The sequence below is a fragment of the Lactuca saligna genome, chromosome 8 (genome assembly GCF_052625555.1).
Source record: "Lactuca saligna cultivar CGN05327 chromosome 8, ASM5262555v1, whole genome shotgun sequence".
NCBI classification, from domain to species: Eukaryota; Viridiplantae; Streptophyta; class Magnoliopsida; order Asterales; family Asteraceae; genus Lactuca; species Lactuca saligna.
This window is the reverse complement of record NC_136424.1, coordinates 111386036-111409927: the sequence shown is the minus strand read 5'-3', so window position 1 is coordinate 111409927 and position 23892 is coordinate 111386036. Positions and strand designations below refer to the sequence as shown.

The 23892-nt window shown below is 37.5% G+C and overlaps 2 protein-coding genes across 2 annotated transcripts; both read left to right on the top strand.

Annotated features, from left to right (window-relative positions):
* Positions 1-2898: 2898 nt before the first annotated feature.
* LOC145011999 (uncharacterized) lies at positions 2899-4545 on the top strand. The gene is made up of 3 exons (XM_078970761.1): positions 2899-3429; positions 3546-3661; positions 3943-4545. Exons 1-3 carry the CDS (start codon positions 3274-3276, stop codon positions 4253-4255), a joined length of 585 nt encoding a protein of 194 aa, XP_078826887.1. The 5' UTR covers positions 2899-3273; the 3' UTR covers positions 4256-4545.
* A 6833-nt stretch (positions 4546-11378) lies between these two features.
* On the top strand, positions 11379-17033 carry LOC145012820 (kinase superfamily with octicosapeptide/Phox/Bem1p domain-containing protein). The gene is made up of 7 exons (XM_078971623.1): positions 11379-14561; positions 14648-14880; positions 15609-15761; positions 15841-16004; positions 16089-16236; positions 16325-16535; positions 16619-17033. The coding sequence occupies exons 1-7, from the start codon at positions 11879-11881 to the stop codon at positions 16798-16800; spliced, it is 3774 nt and encodes a 1257-aa protein (XP_078827749.1). The 5' UTR covers positions 11379-11878; the 3' UTR covers positions 16801-17033.
* Positions 17034-23892: the final 6859 nt, after the last annotated feature.

Genomic DNA, 23892 nt, shown 5'->3' with positions numbered 1-23892 from the left:
TATTGATTGTATGTTGATGATATGGTATTAATAGCGTGGTATTGGTATTTTAGGGGTAGCTCACTAAGCCCTCGGGCTTACAATTTTCAGTTTATCGTTTCAGGTACTTCATGAGATCGTGGCAAGGCGAAGGCGTGACCGTACCGCTCCTCATCCTTTTGATCTAGTTATTGGGACACTTTGATGAGTTTATTCGCCATAAGAATCATATCCAAGTAACACCACAGAACTTTATGATAATTTTTAATGACCATCCTTTTAATTGTATTTATGCGATGAGGATTAGGGTATTAAATCGTCCAACATATACATACAACAAAACAAACATGTAGCTATCGGAAGGGGGAGGATGAAACGACACCTTCCTGAATCCGAAGCAAGTGAACGTAAACAACAACAAAGATCAACACTGTGAAGCAGTTTCTCCCTCAATTAAGCAATCGATTCAAAGTGTCATTGGTTTTTTTCTGGAGAAATCGATCTTCACAAACCATGTCTGATCGATCAGCGTTTCAATAATCCCTAATATCAAATAAATTTATCAGAAAGCCAATAGAAATTCAAATGATTGTTTGTTTCGATGGAAGGAATCGAAGAAATTAGGAGGTGATTTTACCTAAAAATTGTTGCAGTACACAACGAACAACCCAATTTCAATTTTGATAAGCAAACAACACGGTGGAGGCAGACTCGTTGGAATCTTCTGTGGTGAAGGCAGACTCCTTGACATCGACTATGGAGGAATCAGATACTCGAATAGCAGATTCAGTGGTGGGGGCCAACGATTCTAAAAGTCGCTCTCTAGGGTAGGAGTCGTGAAGGGAAAACAGTCGAAACTCATTTGGGGAGGAGCTGATAGATGGAGTTATAGAGATATGGGTAAGGCAGTGCTCTTTGAATGAGAAAGGTGGACATCAGAAGCAGACGGTGGCAGTGGGTGGACACGCATCGGAAGACGAAGCAGGACACGTTCCATGGTGGAAGATATCTGGAAGCATTCTATTGGAGAAACGAAAGTTAACATCACAGAGAACACGTAGAAGGAAAAAAAAAAGATTAAAATAAGCCAAGGAAATAGCCGATGAAAGATTAAAAATAAATAAAAGTGGTCCGATAGTAAGATAGTACTCTTCAAGTGGTCATTGTAAATTAGTATGTAATAATAATAATAATATTATTATTATTATTATTATTATTATTATAAATTTCGATAACCATATAAAATTCGGACAACATTTTAAAATTCGGACAACATTATAAAATTTGAACGGCTATATAAAATGGAACAAAAGTAAAGTTTGTTTTCAATCCGCATAACGCAGCAGACAAATGTAATAATGAACCAATTAATATATCCGTAATAAATAAAAACAAACTTTGTTTTTGTTTAGTTTTATATAGTCGTTCGAATTTTATTATGTCGTCCAGATTTATAATGTCGTACGAATTTTAAAATTTCATCTGAATTTATAATGTCATCCGATTTTAAAACCCGATTTATAAAATATAATAAAAAAGAATTAAAAACTGATTTTATATAGTCATTCGAATTTATAATGTTCTTTGATTTATAAAATGTTGTTCGAAATTTATGATGATGATGATAATAATAATAATAATAATAATAATAATAATAATAAAACATATAATAAAAATAATTAAAAACCAATTTTATATAGCAGTTCGAATTTTATAACGTTGTCCGAATTATAAAATTTTGTTCGAAATTTATAATAATAATAATAATAATAGTAATATTATTATTATTATTATTATTATTATTATTATTATTATAATAAAAAATTAAAAACAAAAAAAATAAAATAGGAAAAAAAAGACAAAAAAATCAAATCAAGGGGATGGAATTGAAAAAGAGAATGAGATACTTAGGCTAAAAGGAGTGGTATTGTGGTAACATTCTTAACATTTTGTTACGTCAGCTTTTTGAGTGTCACCTTACTTTTCTCCATTTAGCATCATATCTTAACATTTGGTAGGGAGTAGTAACACTCCTAGTACTTTATTTTTTATTTTCTTTTTCTAATTTAATTTAATTATTTATTTTAATAAACAAACATTTTTTTAATATTACACAAAAAAAATTAGATTTAAATAATATGACATAACATACATTTTATCTATATATTTAAAACAAAAAGTGAACTATTAAGAAAAGATAAGTGTATGATTTAGAAACTTCCATCAAAGAGTTAACTATTAAGAAAAGATATTAAGAAAAGATAAGGGTGTGAGTTTGAATCTTTCATCCATCAAATGGAATACAAAGGATTTGATTGGTTAAGATTTTAAAGAAAAGTCAATAGCCAATAATATTCAATCAATGTTTTCTCTCCTCTCTCATGCCATTGACGAGCTTAAAGGTAGCGAGCCCCCTAGCGAGAGTTAGGGGGCGGTGTTTTTTCTTCTTAGGCTGGAAGGAGTGATGCCATACTCCCTCATTTTATTATATTTTTTTACCACATCCAAGGGATGGTATTAAATGGAGAGAGAGAGAGCTCCCAATTCTTACCACACTCTCCAAACCACACTTCGAAACCGTATGGAGAGGACGATGTTTCAATACTGCATCAACTGAAACCGCACCTCACACCCTCCGATCTTAGCGACTGCTAACGAGCTCCTTAGCACCTCCACTCCTATCAGCCTTATAGAAAACTTCCAAAAAAATCAAAATTTAATATTGCATAATAATTAGTGTAGTAACTGTCCCTACCATATATGATTGTTATGCTAATTATTGGGCATTGAAAAGTTTTGCACAAAAATAAAGGTAAATGTGTCATAACTCATGATTTTAGTGCGACCCCAACCCAAGTTTGGTACCTTCTTTAAATTTTAAAGTGAAGTAGACCCACCAGTCCAGTTTGGTTGGTTAATCACGCACCCCACCTCCTCCTTCCTTGGCGTATCCTCTTTCTTCCTCGTGCAAATGCAATCACTACTCACTACCCATGAAGCTTCTCACCTCTTTCCTCTTTTCATTGTTTTCCACGAAACTTCCCACAACAGTTAATCAAACTGATTTTTGGTATTTGGGTTTGGATTTGGGTCTAGCATACGTCATCCACATCTATTTAACCCACTATAAAAACGACTCCATTGAAGGAGGGTATTTCCTTGATGCTTCCTGTCCCTGACGTTTCTTCAGTTGATCTGTTCTACCGGTTTTGAGAAGTAAGAGATCAGATCAGAATTCAGAAAAGCGTCAAGAGCTTGTTTTGATTTTGGGAGTTGTTTCTGGAATTTCATCAAATGGCTGGTATGCTGCCTGGAGTCGAAAGCGCTAGGAGGAGGAGAGTACATGGAGGTGGTGTGTGGTGCGATTCGTCGTTTGTTGTTAGTTCCGGTTTCGGATCTGCGAGATTTAGAGTTTCTCATGATACCCATCTCACACCCACTTCGTTCTTGGTAAAAATCTTAACTTATTTGAATTTGGGGATAGAATTGGTTCAGATATTCATCAATCAGACGCACTTTAGCACCCAAATCTTACTTAATTAGTTAAGTTCCCTTTTTATTTCCAGCAAAGAAGCATGGTGAATCAATCAGACGAAGATTCGAAGTTAGGAGGAGCAGCCAGAGAAGCCAAAGAAAGGTTGGATGGAAGGCTCAGAGGCCATTTGAATAAAGAAATTAGAAGGTATGGATCATGATGCATCCCCCATGGTTCTTGCTTGCGCATTTTAGCTTGTTACAGTCATCATTTCTAACATACGCTGGTGAACTCCAAAAACGGAAAACCAAATCTTTTCCTACTAAAAAAAGGGGATTCTGATTTGGGATGTTTGAATTCCCTTTCTGTTGGAGCGTATTTTAGCTGGATTACGGTTACCCTTGCTAACATACAATCAATTTGTCTCAAAACCCCATAAAGTTATGATTTTTGATTTGGGTTTCCATTTATGTGACTAAATTCTATAGGAAAAAGAGTCAAGAAAGACCGAGTAGTGTTGGGAGGATGTCAACTACTTCAATGGTGGTGGAAAATTTGCAAATTGAGGTTATTGGATTGAAAAAGAGTGGATTAAAGAGGCTTAGTTGGGGAAGAACCGGGTTGAGTTGGAAATCATGGAATCAAGAAGAGTGTGCAATTTGTTTAGATCATTTTAAGGCAAATGAGAAGGTAATCCATTTGCCTTGCACCCATCGATTCCATTCCGATTGCTTGTTACCATGGCTAGAAAGCAATTCACAATGCCCTTGTTGTAGAACAATTGTTATTGGTTCTAATTGACGTTTTCACATGAACAATATGTTCAACATGCGTGTCCTAGTGGTATAAAAGCAAGTCGATAAGTCCCTACTCAAGTGTGAGAGTGATAAGAATGTAAAAATCCGTAAGACATAATGATTTACTCTCAGTGTGTTGGTTGTGAGATTGGTTGATTGTCGATTCCTAGGGGTGGCATGTAGCATTTGTCACTTGTTCTATCTTTTGTATAGAGTATGATGTTGAAAGGTATGTAAGAAAGAGTGAGATTTTCCCAAGGTATAGAACTTGTGCTATAATGAATATTTGCTAAATATATGAGATATTTTAGCTAAGAAAATTAACAAAGATACTTAGAATATCATATGGGGGTCATTAATATGTTTATGATAGTGTTTATGCTTCCTTAAAGTAGAAGCCTTTAAAAGGAAAAGAGAAATACAAGTATGATTTAATTTTAACCACAATAATGATATAAAATTACACTATATTTTAATTTGGGTTACAAGCTATACAAGTGTTCTTTAATGATGTGATTATTCATTCTATAAGTGACTATTGGTTTGTAGTAACGATAAACATAAGAATATCAAAATTGTTTGTTGGATGTAGCATAGTAATAAGAGAATAACGTTGGAACTGATATTTTGTGAGTAATTTGGTAATTTGATATGGAATAGTTGTAGAGTATATTCTTAAATGGAAATTAGTTTCACTTACTAATCTTGTAGTAAAGAAAATTACATATTCGCTTGAATTATGATGATGATAGCTAAAAAAATGGGTGCTTGATTGTAGCTCTGATTTTGATTTTTGTATCGCTTAGAAACCGCTTGGTCGCAACTTTGATTGGGAACCTAATGATATGTTTTAATGGTAAATCGATATTTCATTAAATAGAATAAGCGAGAATCAAATAAGCGATTAAGGTTTTCTTTGGAAATGTGAGTATTATTAAAACTATCAAGTTTATATTAAAAGGAACAAGTGATACATACATAGTACAAAAAGCAGAAATAGGTAAACTTGGGTTAAAAATCAATTGAGATAATTATCTTATCAACAATCTCTGCATTCTTTTTTTTTTTTTTTTTTTTTTAACGATTCCAAATAGCAATCTATTCTGAAAGCACCACAATGCCTATAAAGAAGTGATCTCAACCACATCAAAAGCCTTTCTTTGAACGATATTATAATTAATAGATTCTGACCACTAAACCACATCTTCACTCATGTAAAACCATTCAACCCCCTTAACCTAGCGATTTGAGTCCAAACTTCCTTTGTCACATTGAAAGAAAATGGTAGGTGATCCCACAATTCATTAGCCAAATCCGAAATCGGGCAAAGTACCATGTCAAGATCGATCCCTTTTACCGCCAATTTCATTCTCATAGATTAAGCTATATTCTCCAAGCGAAAATGTTTAATTTTAATGGAATAAAAGAATGACATTTAACAGAAAATTAATCGTAAATGGAAAGTTTACACTTTATATGTCTCGGCCTCTTAAGAGTCTATCTATATGTATTTATAGGCAAATACATACATAATTATGATATACACGATTAATGCGGTGTTAATCATTGGCCAATAAGGTCGAGTTCAACAGGACAAAGACACACTCCAATTTTCCCCTTCTATGGGTTTTTGAGGAATGGTGTTGAGTTCCATCTATGTCAAAAGCAATGAAACCCCTTAATGGGAAACTGAGTTGCTAAAGATGTTATCTCTTCAGGTAGGGATCAAACCCGGGTTCATTGGGTGTTATGACATACTGCCATATTAGATGTCACTGTTCGCTGCACCAAACCGCCATTAAAAAACAATACAATGTTAATCATTGTGGGCCCACGAGTTAGTAAAAGCATATATTTTGTATTGGGAAGATGATTCAAAAAGTCAAAAATGGTCAAAGTGGACTTGGTGATTCGCTCGAAAACTTCGACTAGACAATCTTGGGTTTGACCTCGACATTCAGGCACTTGACCAGTTGACCTTAACAGACATGTAGTCGGTATTGACTTCTCCTCGTCGACCATGGGCTCGACTGTAGTGTGGCCTTGGCAACCTTTGCCTTGAGTGTGGCCTTGGTAGCTTGGGAGGATGTCAATGGTCTTGTCCTTGAGTATGACCTCGACCTTCACCTTGCGTGTGAAAGTATGGTCCATCATTAGCACCCTAATTTGTGGATCTGCGAGGATATTTAGATTTCAGAGTTAGACTTCAAACGTAAAACATATTATTATTATAGCATTAATAATTTTTAAAAATATTCAAAACCATAATTTTCTCATACATAAGTCATGTTTAAGCATGAATCTTGTCATGAATTTACTATATGCATTGTTACATCGGGGGTAGCATCAGAGATTATTAAGCTTTGAATTTCATATAAATAAAGGAAGAATAGCTTCTCAATTCTTTACCCCTTCCTATTTGTTCTTCTGGTTGTCTGCATTCTGATTTCTTTGTCCAACACACTCAAAGGATTTCTTTTGTTAGTGGTTGGAGATGGCCATTGAGAATATAATGAAATTATATTCAACAATTACTCCTCTACTACTAAAGAAAATCATTCGTAAGTTTGGGCTATAGTCCATGGATAGTAGAGTTGGGCTGACTTGGTGCATAAAGCATAAAGGATAATACAGTTGGGCTAGCTTTCTAGATAAGTTATTTCTTTCAAAACTTATAACAAAGATATCTCTTGATATTGAAAATAAAAATATATTTTTTTTCAAATTTATAAAAATCTCTATCTTTTATAAAATCTATTACACTTAAATATTCAAATGAATAGTCAAAGGAGTATTGTCATTCAGGACAATTATTTAGAATAATCTAAGACACACATTATGATATTTTCTCCTTTGAAATCTCTGCGACATATTACGACGCACGAGCATGCTTTTCGAAATGCACTTTCATCTCAACAAATCTTCGATTTGATATCTGAATGAAAAATTCATTTGATAACGTAAATTATTTGCTTTGTAACATTTGGATGAAATGCTTCTTGTTAGAGTCACATGAACATCTATATGATCAAATATTGTTTCAACTGCACTCCATTGAGTTTACTCATAGATTCTGATCAATATGTGGCACTTTAGTTGATAAATCTGGTCGTGTGAATTTAAAAAGCCAAGCGAGAACCTTATATCGATGTAGAATTGAAGCATTGTTTTTTTTGTATCATCATCTTTTAAGAATAAGAAGTTAAGATTCCCACTAAGTATATTAATTAATGAAGTGTTTCATCAATAAAAAAATAGAAAAAGTAATGAAGTGTTTCATCAATAAAAAAATAGCATAAGTAATGAAGTGCCTTGTCTTGCGTAGGTATAATCGTGTCATGTTCGGGTTGGCATGTTAAAATATACCAACTCAAACACGACTGATTTAATTATACAGGTCACGGGTTGATGAGTTTGAAATATAAATTCATATATGACCCATCAACCCACTTATTTATACGGGATCACATGTTGACGGGTTCGTGTGTTTGTGGGTCAGATTCCATAACTAAAATTGATAATTAAACATGAATAAATTCTTGATGCAAAAATATTTGAATTTTAGAAATTTAAGTCTTAAACATCGTAATGAAATTAAAAATATTTATGGAAACCTATTCAAACTACAATATTAACACAAAGATAGATAAATTCAATCGCAGATATCGACGTCATTCGATAATGATTCAATTGTTCATTCCGACGTTCTTGTGAGATACTGGAATTATTTAGGGCAAACGTCGAACGCATTGCAATGCAATGCAAATCAGCAGATGGTTACCCACGTGTCAAATGGTCAATGGTAGTTAGTATCATATCCTAGTATAAAGTATAAATTGTATAGTGTATAATACTTAATAATATTTAAAAATATATATAATTTTTTTTATTAAAATTCTAAACGGGTTGGCGGGTCAACCCGTATATTTTTTGAGAAACCAATATATGATCTGTTTAATAAACGGGTTGACAGGTTGAAAAGCTCAACCCAAAGCCGTTTATTTTGTGTCGTGTTGCGGGTCGTATAAAAAATTGCCAGGCCTATTCTTGCATCTATTTCGCCCGTTTGAAACTTAAATAAATCCTAAAACAAGTACTTTTTAAATGTTTTCTAGTTGTGTTGTAAACTTAAAAAAAAAAAAAACAAATTTAAACTAAGTTTAACACAATAGCTGAAAATTTTGTTTTTAATTTATAAACTAAACTATTAAAAAGATATTTCAAATAACTTATAAAATATTTAATTCATAAATTAGCTTTTAAACTACTATAAATTATTTTTACTTATTACCAAACATTAAATTACAACAAGATAGAAACACAAACACTCAAACACAACCTCAATAATAGTTCATTTTTATTGATTAAACACTATTTGTAAAATATTTTATAAAATGGTGATTACTATGATGAGAAATAGAAAAAACATTTTGGGGATTGTTTTTGTGTTTCCAAGATTGGAGACAATTCTACGAAGTTAAGCAAAGGAGAAGTTTGCTCGTTAAAAAACTGCATTGTTGTCTATCTCATTAGGTGGGGATATCGGGATGCATATTTAGGGGAGTACTTGTGGGGCGAATAAGATCAATAACAATGTTGTAACGTAGTGAACTGGATCTCACAATTGGTCAATATTTATGAGTATTTCAATATAAATTTTTAGCTTAATTAGATAAGATAGAAAAATAAAATAACTACACATGTTGAATTGCATAAAGTTAGGCAATGGTGATAATGGAAGAAAGGTTTTAGGATAGGGGTAAAGAGGGTGGTTATCATGCGATAGTTTTGCTATTTGCGGTGGGGGTGATTATCCTTTGATAGTGTCATTATTCGCGGTGGGGCGACAAAAATAAGGAAGAAAAATAAATGTGAAATTAAAGAAAATTGATATCTTTGTGTTTCAAACAAGTGAGAAAATATTGAAATTGAATCCCATCTTTTCATAGATGGAAACTAGAAATCCTACAAATGGTGGAATCTGTGAATTCTAACATAATTGAATTTGTAATACATTACAACCAAAACTTAAAGGTGTACAAAAAAAATCTTAAAAACCAATTCGATTCGGTTGAAATCAATCTGGTTTCTGGATTTTACACCTAGAATCGGTGTTCAAATCTATAAAAAAATCAATTTTCATCTAGCAAAAAAATATTTCCACCACTATTTATTTAATTTGTTGTTAATATTTCCACTATTCCTTGTACTATATGGATGCTTGAGAAATATTTTTGTAAAGTTTAAAAGTTGAAATAATGTCCTTTGAACCCTAGACGGTGTCAAATTGTTCATTTATGATCAGCCATATAAATTTCGTTAAAGGCCGATACTAAAAAGAAGTTTGACAAAATGCTACAAAATAACGAAAATTAGGTTTTTCCAAATTAGATTTTTGAACTAATCCTAACTACTTCCTATAGGTTTGGATATATATATCTTAGCTTAAAAACTATTTGGATATGATCCAATTTGGAGTCAATCCGATTTTACTTTGTTGATCATAACCGATTTGGAGTCAATCCAATTTGGAGTCCAACCGATCTCTAAAAAATCACTCTAATCAAAGGTGCCCTAATAGTTATTTCATTTGTTATATATAGCTTGAATTGACGTAAAATTATAAATGTTTCTATTTAAATATTTATATATGTATGTTTAATTAATAAAAACGTTTATCAGTTGTTATGTGTATCAAATACGTGTTAACTTGCAAATATTTGCAAGTACTAGAAAAAATAAACTTGAAATCTTGCTCAACAACACGTGGTGTCTTCTGTCAGGCTCCTTACCCTTTAAGTTTCATCCGCAAAGATTGGACCCAAAAATTACATTTTGACTCTTATGTTTAGATCAATATGTTATAATACACCCTTGTAGTTTAGTGAATCCCAAAGACACACCTTTAAGTTACTTATAGAAACCATCAACAACAAATTATCTTATTCATATAAATGACTTAAATATTTTGTTGTGTCCATTTTATAAGAATTAAATATCTAAACAACCCGTGTAAAATTTTCTGTATAAAAGGTGTATTTCACACATATTCAATTATAAAAGGTGTCATGTTGAAGAAAATCATGACAAATGTAACCAAATCTTTTACAAATTGAGAAGACATAGCTCGTTTTGCTGCCATTGCCAATTTGCTATATTATCACAAATTTAAGGCACGTTTAATTCTAGAGCCAATAACATAAAACATTACATATTGTGTTTTCCTTTAATTAAATCCTTTTTTTTAAAAAGACCCTTTTTTCTATAAAAACTCTCAACTTTTTATTTTTGTAGAAAAAAACTGTCTACTTTTTATTTATTTTTTCTGAAAAAACTAGCAACTTTTTATTTTATTTCTTCAAAAAAAAAAAAAAAAGTTACATTTGTAAAGTTTTTTCAGGAAAAAAAATGCTAAAAGGACCAAATAAAAAAAATAATACATTTTTTTTAAAAATATAAAATTAAGGATTAATCAAGAACATAATAGATAAGGTTTTTTATTAAATATAAAACCTTAATTCTAAATGACAATCAATTTCATAGTTACTTACGTAGGTCATGGTCATCTATTTTTTTAAAGATTTTTATATACACAAATTATAAATTTCGTGTTAATTCGAAAAACAATTAATTCGGTTTTAAAAGTTAGAAGAAAATTTTGTAATGGCAATTAAATTTCATAGTTGTTTCGCAAGCTATTTAAACTGTTTTTAAGATGTTTAAGCATTCAAAATTTAACTTTTCAGTTTTTGTAATATTTTTTGTTTTAAAGAATAATTAATACATAAAACATTATTTAAAAAAAAAAAAACTGTTTTTAAGATGTTTAAAACAAACTCAAATATGATAAAAGCAATCTAATCGTAAAATAACATATTATTACTTCTTCTTTTAATTACCCAATCAAATTAAAATATGATCAATCACATGATTGTATCCAAAACCAAATCCAAACCCAATATCCTACAAAAACAAATCCAACCCAAAATCCTATTATATATGTCAATTTACCTTTATACCCTTGCCTCATGTGCTTACGTATGCATATCCGCAGGGTCATTCTTGTCCATATAATTACATTACAAGAGAAGCTCTTTCCCTTTTGGGACATAAAAACAACATATGTGTTGCCATCTCTAGTTATTGTTTTTCTCCATCACAAGAAATTGCAGAGGCAAATCTTTTTATCATTAAAAAATGGGAACACAAAAACTCTGGATTTTATCTGATTATGACATCTTCTTGAGAAGAGAAGCAGGTTTCGCTTAATAGATTATAGTGTCACTGTGTGTCTGTGTGTGAGAGAGAAAGGGGACGACAGAGAGAGAGAGAGAGAGAGAGAGAGAGAGAGAGGCATAGAAACCACATCACCGCCGTGGGGACGCCTGTCATATTGTGGTAAATCTTCACCGCCTCGCATGCTCAAACCCCTCTCTCCTTCTCTTCTTCTTTCTTTCAATTACAGTCTCTTTTAGGGTTTATGTTAAGCTCGATTTCTTTCGTTGTAGTTTTACGTTGTTGAATTCTACCGCCTTTTCCCAAATCAGTTTTCGAAACGATAACTGAATGATCAGTATTTATGTTTAGATAGATAGGTAGATAAGTAAAGTGTTTGATTAGATCTTAGATGGCGTATGATCAGAATGCGTTACCTAATAGTTTGCGCCCAATTCATATAGCTAGAACGGTGGGTGAAGAATCTCGCATTGGGGCTCCTGTAGTTCTACCAAATTCGAATCCCCTCCCGCGTGAACCGTGCACCGGTAGCCCTGGAACAATTCCGGTTTACTACCCTTCATCGGCGCCGGCTGTTCCCGACGCCGGCTATGTTAATTTGAATTATGGGAATGCAGTTCCAGCAGTCGCGAATTGGTTACCACGTATGCCACCGCCGGTGACTTCTGGAGGGGCAGGTTTGTTACCTGGTTATGCGTATAATAATACTAGTTTAGCCCCTCCACGTTTTTACGATCCAAATCTACCACCAGTTGGTGGTAGTGGTGGTGGTGGTAGTAATACCTCCGATCATGCTAGTGATGAAGGTGGAGATGACTCTGCTTCAGGGAGGAAAGTTAAGTTTTTATGTAGTTTTGGAGGTAAGATTTTGCCTAGACCTAGTGATGGTGTTCTTAGATACGTTGGTGGGGATACTAGGATCATTAGCTTTAGAAGAGACGTGAGATTCAATGAGTTGCTTCAAAAGATGTATGATTCATATGGACAAAATCTTGTTATTAAATATCAATTACCCGATGAAGATCTTGATGCACTTGTTACAGTTTCTAGACCTGATGATCTAGCAAACATGATGGATGAATATGATAAATTGGTTGAAAGATCTTCCGATGGCTCAGCTAAATTAAGAGTGTTCTTGTTTTCACACCTTGAATCCTCCAGTGCCATTCGTTTCAAAGATTTGCAAGATAGCGGACAGAGATATGTCGAGGCGGTGAACGGAATCACAGATGGTTTTTCCGGCGGCGGCAGCAGTGGTGCTGGGAGGAAGGAAAGTTTAGCAAGTGCTTCCTCTACTCAAAATTCAGAATCTTGTGGAACTGAGGGTGGTGGTGATAGCAATCACAGCATAGGACATGATCAGGTGGAGGTGGTGGCCATGGGCCCATCCATGACCGGATTCTCTCCTGGCGGCAGTTCTGTCGCCGGAGTTCTTGTTGGTAAACCTGCTCTTGTCCCAGCTTCTCCTTCTCCATCTGATCATGATTTTGATATCTTGGAAAGAACACCTCTCCCTATTCATGTCCAACAACAGAGGCAATTGGGGTATGATTTTATGCCACCTGGCAGCTGTGCCGCCGTTCAGCCGCCAGCACCTTATGTCCAGACTTATCTTGATCCCCGCCACGGGACATTCAACCGGACAGAATACGTACAGGTGGCACCACCACCATCATCATCCCAATTAGGATACCCTTCTCAGATGATGCGAAGTGTTGCTCCAATGTATCCCCAACCACAGCAGATTATTCCTTCATCCCATGTCAGTTTCAAACCAAATCCAGTTCCGGTTCCGGTTCCGGTTCAGGTTCCAATTCCGGTTCCGGTTCCGGTTCCTCAAGTAGTCCAGCAACAAGAGGTTCGAATGGACCAATTCCCTGTCAATCTTTCTTCTGATCAAACTCAAACCTGCACAACATATCAACCTCAACCACCAATCTCTCCTTCAATCATTCCTGGACCTTACGGATGGAATCAGATTCCGCCCCAAGACCAAGTCTCCTATTCCGATGTTCGGATGCCAACTCAGCAGATGATATATCAAGAGGTAATGCCTAGGTTTGATGGATGTATCATGTGTCAAAAAGCACTCCCTCATGCACATTCTGATACCATAGCACAAGAAAAGAAAGAAAGCCCTAGATCAAACATATCAGATGCGAATCCAATTTATCAAAGTCTTAGATTAGAGGATGCAAGAAGATTGATGCAACAAAACATGGGTCCCGGATCTGGACCCGGACCCACTGTGGACCAGATGCACGGAGTTGGGGTTCGGTCAAGATTTGCTGACCATGAAGGAGGTGGAACGATGCCTCCTTTGTATGCTGTTCAAGGGCAATTTGGGAATGATGGGACTCTTTCTCAGAGACCCGAAACTAGCTATGGTGTATTGCTCAATCAACTCCCTCATGGTGGGCATTCAAGTATAGCCCAACAACAACATGCTATTGTCCCAATGCAATATCAACCAAAACAGGAAACCATGGTTAGCAAACGGGTTAGTGGTGATTCAAACCTTGGTGGTGGTGGTGGTGGTTGTGGTGGTGGGGTTCCTTCACCAACTTCTGACCACAGTCAGGTTCATGAGTCGCCAAAGGAGTTTCCTGATAATGTAAGACAAATTGATGTGAGGATGGAAGAATTACGAATACGCCCTTCTCCTCATGATGTTCTTGTTAACAATGATATTCGTGTTGAGAATCCGCGAGAGGAAATCTTGGAAAATAGACAAGAGGTGAATCTTGATTCAAATTATATGATGCCTTATTCCTATTTGGGAGGTGGTAATAATGAAGGGAGTCCTGTGTTTTCTGGTGTTGATTCCACTGCCATTGTTGCTGAAAATCCACCTGTCAGTGAATGGAATGTGTACCCTTTACAAATCGAGTCGAAAACGGAAGTTGAACCTTTGTCAATGGAATCATGTAATCCGTTTAATGGAGTTAATGAAGCTCAAGATACTACAAACTCACTTTTCAGTGATCAAGATCCATGGATGTTAAGACATGATTCACAGCCAAGTGGGAATTTGGAATTGCATTTTGATGTGTCACATGGTCATTCTACTATAGGTCAGTATTCTTCTATATGTTATTTCTTTTTTCTTTTAAAAAATATGTTCTTTTATTGATCATTTGAATCTTTTTTTTAAAAAAAGGTTCTGCTGAGGAGTTGATTAAACAAGAACTTCAAGCAGTTGCTGAAGGTGTAGCTGCTTCTGTTCTTCATTCATCAACACCTTCAAATCCTGACTCAAATAAACTTGGATTGGAAACCAAAAAAAGTTGTGAAGGGCAAACAAGTAATACTGATGACCAAGATTTGAAAACAAAGGTTCCAGAAAAGACAAATCTAGGGTTTCCAGTTTCAGATGGACTTGGTCGTTTGCAGGTAAAGTAAATTACACAAATGGTCCCTGTGGTTTGATTCAAATACCAGGTTCAGTCCAGTTTCGACTTTTTGTTTGGTTTCATTCTGTTGCGATTTTACCAGTTTGCTACTGTTTTGACTTAATTTTATTTTGTTCATTTTTTATTATCTATTTATTGTCAAGTATTTGGTCCCTGTGCTACACACTCAGAAGCATAAGTTTGATCCAGTTTTCGAATCTTCCAAAATTTGTCCTTAAGTTTGCATTTTGTTGTGGATTTAGTCCCTCTGACAACGAAATTCGAGTCTGAAAAAAATAACAGTGGACCAATCTCGCGATTTTGAGTAAAGCACAGGGACCAAATCCGCAGCGAAATACAAACTTAAGAACGACTTTGGAAAGATCAAAATATGGACCAAACTTGCAATTTTGAGTAAAGCATGGGGACCATATCCGCAATAAAGTTCAAACATAAGAACGATTTTGGAAAGACTTTAAAAGATGGACCAAACTTGTGATTTTGAGAAAAGTACATGGACTAAATTTGTAATTTATTTTTCATTAATGACTTAACGCATGATTTCTAACAGTGTGATCAAAGGGACCAACCATTACCAAAATCACAACAAGGACGCCATTGCCATGCAATAAAGATTTGATATTTTGGACTGAACCTGTTTCTTTCACCAAACCAAAGGGACCATTTATGTAAAGATAGAAAATCTTAACGAATTTTTTGTGATTTTAGATAATCAAGAACAGTGATCTGGAAGAGCTGCGTGAACTGGGGTCGGGTACATTTGGAACTGTTTACCATGGAAAGTGGAGAGGAACTGACGTGGCAATCAAACGAATAAATGACAGATGTTTTGCAGGAAAAGCTTCAGAACAAGAACGCATGGTAATATAAACATGGTTTGTGTGTTTAACTTTTTCTTAAATAAATTTATTAATAATTTTTTTTAAAAAAAAAAAATTAGAGGGAGGATTTCTGGAACGAAGCAATAAAGCTTGCGGATCTTCATCATCCAAATGTCGTAGCCTTTTATGGGGTTGTACTTGATGGTCCGGGTGGGTCGGTCGCTACCGTAACCGAGTATATGGTTAATGGATCTTTAAGAACCGCTTTGCAAAAGAACGAGAGGTAACATATTAACATATTTTCAAAATCTTTTTATTTATTTATATAATGAAATATTTTACATAAAACAAAAAAAAAAAATACTAGGAATTTGGATAAGCGAAAACGGCTTTTGATTGCTATGGATGTTGCTTTTGGGATGGAATACCTTCATGGAAAAAACATTGTTCATTTTGATTTGAAAAGTGACAACTTACTCGTCAACCTTCGTGATCCACACCGTCCCATATGCAAGGTTTATTTTCTTGTCCTTTCCTATTATAACAGTAACAGTAATAGTAACAGTAACAGAGTTTGTATTGTATTTGGATATGCGCTATAAGGTTGGAGACTTGGGACTATCAAAAGTGAAACGACAAACCCTAATCTCAGGGGGTGTACGTGGGACCCTTCCATGGATGGCACCGGAGCTTCTAAATGGAAGCAGCAGCCTCGTGTCCGAAAAAGTCGATGTCTTCTCATTCGGGATTGTCATGTGGGAACTTCTTACAGGAGACGAACCATACGCAGACTTACATTACGGGGCCATAATCGGTATTTCACATTTCAGATTTCACTTCACTTCACACAAACATAACAACATATTTGTATATATTATATTTATTTATTTAATTCAGGTGGGATTGTAAGCAACACACTTAGACCTGCGGTGCCAGAATCATGCGACCCAGAATGGAGATCTTTAATGGAGAGGTGTTGGTCGGCTGAGCCATCAGAGAGGCCTAGCTTCACGGAGATAGCTAACCAGTTACGTGGCATAACCTCAAAGATTCCACCAAAAGGACAACTACATCAGTAACTATTTTATTATAATTTGGGTCAAAATACGTAGAGTTTAGAGAGAAAGTACGTTTGTCATATTTTGGATATTTAAAACAGAGTTGGGTTTTGTTTTGTTTGGTTTGGTTTGGTTTATCTTATTATCATACACACACAAACAGACGTTTTTTTTTTTCACACATCCATGATCCATGTTGTGGTTCGGCGTTAATGAACGTGGGTTGCTATGCCAATAAGAAGTTGATTTGGATATTTGTTGTCTAGTTGATGATGATGTCACGAATCACGATTGGTTTTTGTTGTGATATATATCAATCTTATTATATGTTATTTAATTTTATCTTTATAAATAAAATATAATCAGCTAAGCAAAGGTGTGTACTTTGACAATTTTATTAAGAAAGTATAATAATATAGAATGAAAGCCAGCTCAATTCCAGTGGTTACTTTTGTTTGCTTTTTTGGAGGTTTAGTGCGTGTTTAATGTTTGTTGACACTTGACCGTTGAGTGCGGGGCCGGCCAATACCAAACCCAATCCCAATTTAACGGTAACTAATAAATTATTTATTATCATATATTAGCTTTTATTCAAAAGAATTATATAATTAACAATTATATATATTTGGTGAAAAGAATGATCATTATGATACTTGATGCGATGAGATTTGTGTTGGACGTTTCGTTGATATATGGCTGATGATTTACTGAAATTATTTGAAGATGTGTACTTGAAAGATTATGTTAACATATTTTGATATCAGTAAGTAACAAAAACATGTAATTTTGATATATGAAAACAAAATTGATAGTATATACGTAGAAAGAGTACATAATACAAATGAAAGTCTCTAAAATACTTCAATTATTAAAAGGGATTGTTGTTGGAAGATTCTAGTAACTCAAATCACAAAATCGTAGCTGGCAAAGTTTTAATACATGGTGATATTCTTCTGTATCATGTTTGTTTTTTGCTCCACTACGTATGGAGTCTGAATAAATATGAATAGTATAAAACTTCTTCACATAAGAAAACATAATACCATCAAGAGACTCGAAGACAAACATGTTACATGTGACTATGATAAAAAGTCTTCAAATTTGTATTGTTCGCTTATCCCGTACGCATTGCTTCACAATCTCATCTAAGGAGAGAAAGAAAAGAAAGATGAAAGATGGGAAAAAAATCATTGCTCCTGAATTTATTTATTGCAAATAATAAAAGAGAAAATAAAAAAAGATTTATATTTATCTTGTTTAGAAACCGTCCTCCCGATTAGGAATTGGAAAGAAAGGAAATGAAGATCATTCCCTTTATTTACTTTATCTTTTTTTTTCTTTTCTTTCATTCAGTAAACTTGAGAGTAGAGTGTTAGTTGTTGAGACATCGGACGAATCCGGCATCGGGCCCCGCCCGACATCGGACTGAAGTCTGGTATACATATAACATATCAATAAGTATATAACATAAACACATAACATAAACATATAAACATTCCTCGCACTTGCATGGACATCGGATCGAATTCCGGAACACATAACACATAAGCTAAACATTCCTCGGGCTTGCCCCGATATCGGACCGAAGTCCGGATAAAATAACACATAACACATAACTCATAACATATAAGCTAAACATTCCTCGGGCTTTCCCCGACATCGGACCGAATTCCGGAACACATAAACAAACACATGAAAGAATAATGAAGACATCAAACATACAAACATTCCTCGAGCTTGCCTCGGTATCATACTAAAGTCCGAAACATATATAATCCACATCGGGCTATCCCTGGCATCAGACCTAAGTCGAGCATACACTAACATACATAAACGGGCCGACATTGGTGCCTTCGACCTGTTCCTACTGGAGGAAAACTCACCTCACACTGCTGAAGTCCCGCGGACAAAACTCTAGCTGCTGGATGACAGATTCCTGAATTGTCAACATCAAAATAACATCCAATTAATAATTGGGTTCCAATACATAACCATAAGTCCATGTTTGGGGTAAAAGACTACTTTACCCCCATCTTAGCTTGATTCAAGCTCAAGGACCAATCTAAAGGCCCAAAATTCATACTATGAACCAAAGCCCAACATATGGCCCAATTTTCCAAATTGGGCCCAAACCTCTACATGGTCTCACCTTAAGGCCCAACCATTTATTCTTGGTCCAACACTTGGCATTCTGATGGTCCAATATCTCATAATCATCAAAACCCAGTTATAGCCCATCTATGGCCTAATTTTCCAAATTAGGACCAAACCCCTCACATAGGCCTTACCCTAAATCTCATCCAAATATTTTAGTCCATATGTTTGTTCTTAGATGGCCCATCAGTAGCCTAACCACCAAAGCCCAATAGAAAGGCCCAACTCGAGCCCTAAGCCAAATTAGGGTTTTCTAAACCCTAATTAGGGTTTCCAACCCAATCATGTTCTAATTAATCCATTTGTTAAGTTTTTAGATTAATTAATTATTAATTAAGTTGGGCACCACCCACTATGTAACGACCCGTTCCCGGTATGTTGATTTATTGGTAATTATAGTGAGTTTTCCTAGAGGGACTCGACGAGTTCTAGCCTGACTCGCCGAGTCGGGTCGCGTCTGAGGGCACGCGTGAGCCGGCGACTCGACGAGTCCATAATATGGACTCGGCGAGTCCATCCGTCTGGGTGAAACCCTAAATCCCCGGGTTGCCCACTATTTATACCACCTTATAGCCCCCATTCTCGCCTCCCTCACCCTGAGAACACAGTGTTAGAGCCCCAAACCTCCATTGAAGAGCTTATTTGTGTTTGGTGCCCTCTTTGTGAAGGTGTGAAGAAGGAGAAGAAGGAAGAAGCAAGGAGAAGGGTTGGAGTGCAAAGATCCAAGGCCAAATCAGAGTTTATTGAGGTATTTTCGGAGTTCCATCTTATTTTATGCTTTAAACTTCCATTAGGGCTCTCCTAAGAGCTAGTTGGTGCTTGTTTCAAGCCTTACACTTGCATGAACGTCTTATTAAGTCGATATATCTATGGATCTGAATGTCGGGGTGTTGTAGAGCCCAGATCTACTGTCTTTTTGGGGTTATATTGCATGTTAGCCATAGATCTACCCATTTTATGCATCTTTTAGCCTTGTTTCCCTTATTCATGAGGTTGTGCACGTAAAGTTGGAAACTTTACGTGGTAAAACAGCTTATTGGACTCAGATCTATCAATTGTATGCAGTGGATTCAAACAAAATCAAGTAAAAATCTGTTGCATGGCGGCGACTCGCCGAGTCGGAAGAACGACTCGACGAGTTGGGTCGCGAGTCCCGAGTTCTTCAGTTTTATCAGTGTCGAGTGGACGAGGTGAGTTAGGGAGTGGACTCAGCGAGTTGAGAGTAGACTCAGTGATGGAGGGACTCGGCGAGTTGTTCATACAACTCGCGCGAGTCCAAGGCAATCTTCTTGGGGATCAAGAACAACTCGTCGAGTCTGTTCATACGACTCGGCGAGTCGGATGAAGATTGTCAGAGTTCTTGGATCCAGAGGGTACTCGTCGAGTCGATGCCCCACTCGACGAGTAGCAGCGTGAAGAGCTGAGAGATGAGACTAGGACTCGGCGAGTTGGGTAGCCCGACTCGGCGAGTCAGCCCAGAGTGAGTTGACTTTGACCAAGGGTAAAAGAGTCATTTTACCCCAAGTGCAGTGTTTAGTATTTGATTGAGTGTGTTTATGGACTTGTAGCTGAGGAGATTCAGGAGCAGCCGCCGTTAGCTTTCCGAGCCACACACTCAGCAGCCAGCTTACGAGGTGAGTTTCCTTCCAGTAGGAACGGGTCTAAGGCCACAATGCCGGCCCGTTCAGTTAGCAGTAGTTTCCGGATTTAGGTCCGATGCAGCAGTTAGTATGTTCGATGCCTTCGTGGTTCGAACAGGATTTGTGTGCTATGTTTTATGTATTAAGTATTATGTGTTCCGGGCCACGGTCCGATGTAGCATGTCGTATATGTGTTATGCCATGCCATGTTCAGTCAGACAGTTCCGGACTTCGGTCCGATGCAGTCAGTTCCGGACTTCGGTCCGATGCAGGGGACAAGGTCCCAGTCAGTTCCGGACTTCGGTCCGATGCAGTTAGTTCCAGACTTCGGTCCGATGCAGGGGACAAGGTCCCAGTCAGTTCCGGACTTCGGTCCGATGCAGTAGTTCCGGACTTCGGTCCGATGCAGGGGACAAGGTCCCAGTCAGTTCCGGACTTCGGTCCGATGCAGTTTCCGGGCTTCGGCCCGATGCAGTGGGCAAGGCCCAATATGTGCTTATATGTTATTGTATGGTATGTGGTACTTTGGGGGAGCTCACTAAGCTTCGTGCTTACAGTTTCAGTTTTGGTTTCAGGTACTTCCGCAAGCAAAGGGAAGAGCTGGGGGTGACAGCATCGCACACACCGCAGCATGACTTTTATCCTGGGATGTCTCTTGATATTTTGAGTTGATGTAGTATGATACAGTTTTCCGCACAATATTTTATTATGTTTTGGGAATACATCGCATGTGCTTATGTTATGATACTTATATTATGGCTTTGATTATATGGAAAAACGAAAATTTTTGGGTCGTGTTTTTGGGTCGTTTCAAGTTGGTATCAGAGCCCTGGTTTGAGGGATTCGGATACACTTTCGGGTGTATCTGAACTCAAACTAAGGGAAATAAAAGATTTTAATAAAATAAAAATGTTTTACAAACAGGATTTTGAAAACACTTAGAAAGAAAGAATTGTTTTAACAAGATAGAGGTGTGTGCATGCGGTCAGCCGAGCTCAAGTAAGTACTCCCAAATTACCCATACAAATTATTTGTTCAGTTTCAGTTTCAGTAGAACAACATGCTAGTATAGGGCTAAGGATCTAGGAGAATGCCTTATGTGCCTGTTTATGTGTTACAACTTTATGAGTATTGCATGCTAGAATTGAGTAGACAGCAGTAGGATAGCCTGTTTAGGTTATGCCTGATAGTACGAGCTTAGCATTCTATGCTAGTGCAGTTTCTTGTTATAAGAATAGTTTTGCCTGAGTCTGTTTCCCCTGTCCGAATGCTGCTTGCTTCGTGCTTAGTGGGATTCTGAGTAGTGGGAGTTAGCCATTAGGTGAACACGTCACACCACATGTGATCAGGTTTGAATAATCCCAGAGTGTTGGAACTGGCTCTACTGCGCAGCTCTTGTTTGAGTCCAACCGTTGTAGGGACGGATCCTTTACTTGAAGGATTATCTGACCCTCATCACATGTGATGGTGTTTAGGTGGTGGCTAACTGGCATTATGAGGAGACCTACAACAGCTGAGGACCAATCGCGTTGAGCTTGAAGTTTCCCTAGGGCAAGCCTAGGATGAGAGTAGCAGAGAACAGCAGCGGTAGAAGTGACTTGGTGGAGTCAAGGTAGTTCCTGAGGAAAGTACGGATAGATGTGGAAGGTAGTAGGGGCCCATACTACTGAAAGCAGAGGATCCGTACTCGAATTAAGGAAGGCCAAGACAAGACCAGGAAGCTAGTAGTAGTATCATGATCCCTTGAGATATTTCAGTGTTCTGATGTCGTTATGATATGTTTCAGAATGGTAGTTTTGCGTCCGAGGCCAGCAGCCGACAGTTCAGATGCCGGAGGGGGATCAGGATCGGGATCAGGCCCGGAGGCCGGGCAGATGGATGAGCAGACTAGGGAGTTCCTTTCTTCTGAGGTTACCCGCATCATACTAGAGCAGACTCCTGTGATCTTCGGTTCGATCAAGGAGGGTATTTTAGAGCTGATGGATGAGAGATTGAGTACTTTCCGTGCTGAGATGGCGGCCGTGATGGGGTCGCGCACACTTACGTTCAGGGAGTTCAGGGCATGTGGGGCTCCTGACTATCATGGGGCACGGGACCCCATAGCGAGTACCAGGTGGTTGGCGGATGTGGCCAACGCATTCCGCACTAGCAGATGTCCCGAGGGGGACAAGGTCAGATTGGCGTCCTATCTTCTGAAGGACAGGGCACGAGACTGGTGGGAGGAGGTCGGACATGCCATCGGGGATGATGCGGCATTGGATGCCATGACCTGGGCTGATTTCTCTACCAGGTTCAGAGCGGAGTTTGCACCGGTCATCGAGGTGCAACAGTTAGCTAGGGAGTTCCAGGATCTTACCCAGACTACAGAGACAGTGGCGGAGATCACCGCCAAGTTCAGGGAGAGGGCCCTTCTTGTTCCTCAGTATGCAGCCGATGAGGAGATGAAGAAGGCCCGTTATCACGAGATGTTACGGAGTGACATTCGTATGTTTGTGAGCCGGTCCAGTTGCAAAACACTGGACGACATGATTGCTAGAGCCAGAGAGAGGGAGATTGATCTCGAGATGGAGAAGAAGAGGAAACCGGAGGCGGTTTCGGGTTTAGGCAGTGTGGGCAAAAAGCCCAAGGTTTCAGATCACAGGTCCAGGGGTCAGCAGAGCCACGGTCGGTGTGGCAAGTGTAGGAGATTGCACGAGGGGGCGTGCAAGGCAGGGAGTTCCGGCTGCTACAAGTGCGGTCGGACTGGGCATATGAGTAGGGATTGTACGGCCCCTGCTACTACGGTTACAGCATCAGATCTGATTTGCTTTCAGTGCAATCAAAGGGGACACAAAAGTTCCCAGTATCCCAATTTAGCTGTAGCAGGAAAGGTGGTTGCACCTGCCCCTGCCACCCTGAGGATTACGGATGGCCGGCAGGGCCGAGCTGATGCGCCGGTGGCGAAGAGCAGGGCATTTCAGATGACAGCAGAGGAGGCGCGAGCGACTCCTGATGTGGTGACGGGTATGAATCTTTCCTTCATCTTTTGTTATTATATTGCTTGAATATTACTTGATGATATGTTTTATTTAGGGTCGTTCTCGGTGAACGGCATCCCTGCTTTGGTATTGTTCGATTCGGGGGCTACCCGATCATTTGTATCGCTTGCGCTTAGCAAGAGATTTAGCAGAACTCCAGGGGAGCTGGATTGTCCACTAGAGGTTGAGATAGCAGATGATAGGACCGTGAGGGTCGGCAGAGTACATAGAGGGTGTTCCCTTCAGATATTTGATGAGCAGTTTTCAGTGGACCTGGTTCCTATTCCCCTGCGTGGGAATAA